At 68.0% G+C, this 5,297-nt stretch overlaps 2 protein-coding genes across 2 annotated transcripts; one reads left to right on the top strand and one right to left on the bottom strand.

Moving 5' to 3' along the window:
* Positions 1-1,800: 1,800 nt before the first annotated feature.
* Positions 1,801-2,013, bottom strand: MNEG_13672 (hypothetical protein; the record flags this gene model as incomplete). The annotated part of the gene is made up of 1 exon (XM_014037857.1): positions 1,801-2,013. A coding segment is annotated over one exon (213 nt), but the record flags the coding sequence as incomplete, so codon positions are not given.
* A 1,110-nt stretch (positions 2,014-3,123) lies between these two features.
* On the top strand, positions 3,124-5,214 carry MNEG_13671 (Rae1-like protein; the record flags this gene model as incomplete). The annotated part of the gene is made up of 6 exons (XM_014037856.1): positions 3,124-3,285; positions 3,448-3,532; positions 3,845-3,909; positions 4,271-4,359; positions 4,718-4,850; positions 5,080-5,214. The coding sequence occupies 6 exons, from the start codon at positions 3,124-3,126 to the stop codon at positions 5,212-5,214; spliced, it is 669 nt and encodes a 222-aa protein (XP_013893310.1).
* Between the last annotated feature and the right edge of the window lie 83 nt (positions 5,215-5,297).

Genomic DNA, 5,297 nt, shown 5'->3' with positions numbered 1-5,297 from the left:
GGCGGAACCGCCGCAGCCGGCGCCGCCGCCGCCTCCGCGGCGGTGGCCCCGGCCGCGGCCGCCGCCGCCATCCCCGCGATCGCGCCGGCGGCGCCCGCTTGCCCAGCCTCCTTGGCCACCCCCAGCGGCGTCAGCCGCCGCGCGTCCCGCTGGTCCAAGATCGTCGGAGCGTTGGCGGCGACCATGGCCCTGAGCGCCGCCTCGAGCCCGTAGTGCGCCGCCACGTGCGCTGGGTAGCCGCCGGTCGCGTCGTCGCGCACCCAGCAGGCCTTGGGGTGCGAGCTTATGACGGACAGCGCGGCGGGCTCGTCGCCGGCGACGAGCGCTGCGACGAGGCGCTGCGCCGCGCTCCTGCGCGATGTGAGGGGCGGTCGTGGTTTAGTACTGCGCCCCGCAAATCCCCGGATCCTCCAGGTCACAAGAGAGATCGGCCAGTAAGGGTGAGATGCGGGATGCAACCGCGGCTGCTAGCAACTGCTGCACTCCGCCAGCGACGACACGGGCATGAGGATGGCGCGCTGGCCCGAGCCGCCAGAGGGGCGCCATGCACACGCGCACGTGGGGCCACAGGGACCGCAAGGGGGGCGGTTGCGGGCGCTGCGCGCGTGGCAGTGAGGCGTCCCGCCCACCTCTTTTCAACGACGGCGGCGACGTCTGCCGGCAGCTGGGCGCCGCTGGTCACAAGCGTCATCACCTCCCCTTGTGGGCGGGAGACGTGCGGCACGGTCATGGACCGGGGGCGGGCCATTGGTGGCAGTGGTGGTGAGCCGCGCCCCTGCGCTGCTTGGATGCATGTCGCACACAGCACGCCTGGTGCCAGACGGCAGGCGCACGTCTCCCGCTCCCCCACCCAATTCAGTATGTTGCGCTTGGTGGGCAGGCAGCTTGGTGAAGAGGCAGCTTGGCAGGCGCCGCAGGGTGCCGAAGGTACCGAAACTGCTCCTCCCAGATACCCTGCGGCCTGCTTGCACCTTCAACGACCTCACCTTGTGAATAGTTGAACAACCCCTCCTGCTGGCACCACGACCATAGCTGCTTAACACGCTGACGCTGCTGCTGCGGCGCCCCGCGCTCGCCGCCGCCGCGTGACCCGCGAACGCCGCGCTCGCCGCCGCCGCCGCCGGCGCGGCCGCCTGCCGCCGCCGGCGACGCTGCCACGTCACCATGCGTGCGCTGCCACGCGGCGGGCGAATAGATGCGCAGGTGACGGTCGTCACCGACGCCCTGTGGGAGTCGGTTGCGAGGTGCAGCGGCGCATGCGACCATTGGTTCACTCGTGCCGCGTTTCAAGCGCCGCGCAACAACCCGAGTGAAAACCCGGACTGTCAGCGGTGCGGAAGACGGCTTCAGAAGGTATCAGGGACCCAAGCTCCATGGGGCTGCGCGCATACACCAAGCTGCTGCTTCAAAGCTCCAACAAATGCTTGACCGATGCCTCACCGCGCTCTCGGAATGCAACCCTATGCGCTCTGCAGCCTTGTGCCACAGGGCGCGCTGCTGCTTGCTGCAGGACGGCGGCAGCGCCAGCAGAGCCAGGGGGTCGCCGGCCGCATCCGCTGCGCCCGTTGCCTGTGCCGCGCCTGCTGCGCCAGCGGCGAACCACTCCAGCAGCTCGCGTATCTGCCCGGAATCCGGGGAGGCTGGGGAGCGCAGCAGCGCGCTCGCGGCGGCGGGCTCCTGGGAGGGCGGGTTGAGCGGCGGAGTTGAGCATGATGAGATTGAGGGCGACGAGTGGCACGCAAACGGGCAAGGGGGCCGCTGGCGACCGGCGCAGCAGCAAGATACAAAGACGAAGCAAACCGCAGAGGCGCGTGCGCCGCCGCCGTCCAGGCCGGCGATAAGGCACACGTGCCCGTGCGCGTTTCCTCGGCGTGCCTGCGGGTTGCTGCCGGGCGGCAGCCGCTCCACAGGGTCTGGACACGAGGGCAGCGCAGCCTCCAGAGCGCCACGAGGGGTGAAATCCACACGTATCTGATCGGCGCGTTCGCAGTTTGTGGGGATGGTCCCGTGCATGCGAAGGGGGACAGGGAGCGCAGCCAGTCAATGTACGATGAGCTAGGCTTGACCGTACCTAGGTCGCTGTCTAAAAAGGGAGCCGCAATAGAAGTTCAAGCAATTTTCAACAGTTGCCTGCCGAACTAGCAGCAGCAGCAGCAGCAGCAGCAGCAGCAGCAGCAGCAGCAGCAGCAGCAGCAGCAGCAGCAGCAACAGCAGCAGCTTGGGGTAACAGCGCTGCTGCGCGTCCACACGCGAGTCTGTGCGTTTGTTTGCGCACGGGCCGGATGGCGGCGCCAGGTGCGTGTGGATGCACCTGACGCCAAACCGCTGTGCTGGCGTACGCAGCCGCGCGCAGCAGCGCCGCAGCGCGGACCGCTGCTGCAGTCCCCGGCTTTGTGGTGTCGGCGGCCCGACATTAGGGCTTGCCGACCTCTGCAGCCCGAGGACGCGGCGCGGTGGCGACAAACGCACCTCGCAATGGAGTGCGCCGCTGCTGATATCGTCGAGGGTGCGCGGCCGGCCGCCTGGCCCGCGTACTGATCGTGCCACCGGTGGCACGTACTGCTGCATCGGCTCGGCTGTTCCTTCAATTGAACTGCCGAGGCTTTATGCGGCCAGCCCACCGCAAGTCTGTGCGAACCAGCAGGCGAGGCTGCGTTGCGAGGCCTACACGCAACAAAACACAGCCGACAAAACAACAAAATGATCGCAGCCAACGAATGAAGCCCACATCAGGGGCCCGCGGTAGATCACCTAAGGTGATCTTGGCGTCGGCTGCACAGCTGTCGACTACTCTGTCAATGCCTGATCATCTTGTTCATTTCATATAGATCCACCACAGAGTATATCCAGATCGCCAAGCTCACCTTCGCTCCAGAGCCTGCGTGCACAAGCCTCCAGGTTTAGATCCCCACTGTCTAGGGCCCAGGAAACGGCTTGTGGACCCCGTACAGCTAGCCCCGGAGACAGTGCCGCGTCGGCTGAGGCGGCACTTGGGCGCAGCGCGCACCGGCACCCCCCTACCCCGCCAGCGGGAGGCCCCCGCGCCCGCCGCCGCAGCTCCCCCGCCGGCGCCCGTCGTATCCCGCGGGGCGGGGCCGCAGCAGCAGCAGCGCCGGGGGCGCCATGTTCGGCGCGCAGGCGCAGCAGGGCGGGCACAACCCAAACAAGGACGTGCAGGTGGCGACGCCGCTGGGCGACAGCGTATCCAGCCTCGCATTCAGCCCGCGCGCCAACCTGCTGGTGGCCACCTGCTGGGATAACAACGTCTACTGCTGGGATATACAGGTCGGGCGGCCCCCATGCGCATGCGCGTGCACACACGGCATCGCCGCGCGCCTGCAGCCGAGCACGGGCCCCTAGCAGAGCGATGCAGCCGCCCGTTGCTGTGTGCCTCGCCCCCCTTTGCCGACCCCGCGCCTCGCCCCCCGCCTGCGCCGCCCCTTGCAGCCCAATGGCACCGCCAACCCCAAGGCGTCCACCACGCACACGCAGCCGGTGCTGTGCAGCGCTTGGAATGCAGACGGCACCGGGGGTGCGCGCCCGCCACATGGGGTGTTCTGTGCAGCATCCACCCTGCGCAACCCCGCATGGCCGCACGTCTTGCCACGCGCATAGCCCGGCAGCACAAGCAGGCGTCCCGTCGCAAGCACCCCTTCGGCCCTTTCTGCCCCAGGCTGGCAGCATCCGGCGCCCCTTGCATGGCCCCCAGCAAAAAAACGCGCGTCCTCTTCACACCAGCGGCACCGCGAGCGGTACTGGTCCCTGCGCCCCCGGCCCGACAGACGCTTCCACACACGGAAACGCGTGCCGTGCCCCTGCGTGCGTTGCCCCTCGTCAACGACAGTGTTCACTGGCGGGTGCGACAAGATGGTGAAGCTCTGGAACCTGGCAACAAACCAGAGCCAGCAGGTGGGGTGCTGGCCCTGCTGCCGCATGGGCCAGCGGCCGCATGGGCTAGCGGCCGTATGGGCAAGCAGCCGAATGGGCCAGCGGGCGCATGGGCTGGTGGCTGCATGCGTCTGCTACCGCCGCATCTTGCGAGCCTGAAAGCCTGCATGCAAGTGTGGTGGTGTGCCCGCGCCTTGCCGCATGCCTTGCACGAACATTTGGAGCACCTGCTCGCTGTCGCCTTCAGCCGCCCCCTCAAGCGCTCACCTTGGCCCAAGACGCTGCCTCTTCGCACAGCCAGCGCAGCCCGTACCCCTGCGCCTGCCCGTACCAGCTGCTGCCGCTGGCTCAGCGCCCCAGATGACCCCTCCCCTCATCGCAGGTGGCCGCGCATGACGCGCCCGTGCGGCACTGCGCGTTCATCCCCGAGCTCAACATGCTGGTCACGGGCGGCTGGGACAAGACGCTGCGGTGCGGGGGGAGAGGAATGTGGTGGCGCGCACGTTGGCGTGCGTGTGCGGGTGTGAATGTGTATGTATGTGTGTGACAAACACACTGTGAGAAAGGAACGAGCGAGCAATCAAAGACCGGGAGGGCAAGGCTGTATTAGTTGGGTATGGTACGCCCATGACCTGGGGCTGGGCTCGGTTGCATTTGTCTGGCGAAGCGGCTCACGGCGAATTGGTGGGCATCATGCTGCCCCCTCTCACATGCACATGCACACACACATACACACACGCACACACACGCACTCCCGCATACGTGCGCACACACACACACACACACACACACACACACACATGCGCGCGCGCGCACGCGCGCCCCGCAGCTACTGGGACCTGCGCCAGCCGCAGCCCGCATTCACCTACACGCTGAGCGAGCGGCTGTACGCGCTGGACGTGAAGCACCCCCTGCTGGTGGCCGCCACAGCAGACAGGCAGCTGTTCGTTTTCAACCTGCAGGTGGGGGCAATGGGGGCTGTGAGGTTTGCCGGCGCTGTGCTGCCAGGGAGAGGGTCGGGGGGTTGGAGAGCACGGGGTGAGGGCGAGGTATGCAGCAAAGCGGGGCGGGGAGCGCTTGCAGGGGGACGGTATGCGGCGAGGGCCCTCCTGGCCCCTGGCGTGCGCACGTGAGGGCGGGCTGTGGGACCATCACGGCGGGCTGTGGGACCATCACGGCGGGTCATTGCAGCCCTCTTTCAAGCTTCACGCCTCTGCATGGCTGGCGCGCCCCCTCCTGTGCGCCGCAGAACCCGCAGCAGCCATACAAGACGGTGGCCAGCCCACTCAAGTGGCAGACGCGCGTGGTGGGTGGCCGCGCGGCTAGACAGGCCTGTTCTGTGGTGGGACGCGTAGATCCCGCTGGTGCAGCGCATCTTCACCCTGCTTTCCGCACCCCCGCCTCTCCAC

This window comes from Monoraphidium neglectum, assembly GCF_000611645.1.
Source record: "Monoraphidium neglectum strain SAG 48.87 unplaced genomic scaffold scaffold03974, whole genome shotgun sequence".
NCBI lineage: Eukaryota > Viridiplantae > Chlorophyta > Chlorophyceae > Sphaeropleales > Selenastraceae > Monoraphidium > Monoraphidium neglectum.
The sequence above is the reverse complement of the archived record's forward strand: the minus strand, read 5'-3'. Positions and strand labels throughout refer to the sequence as shown.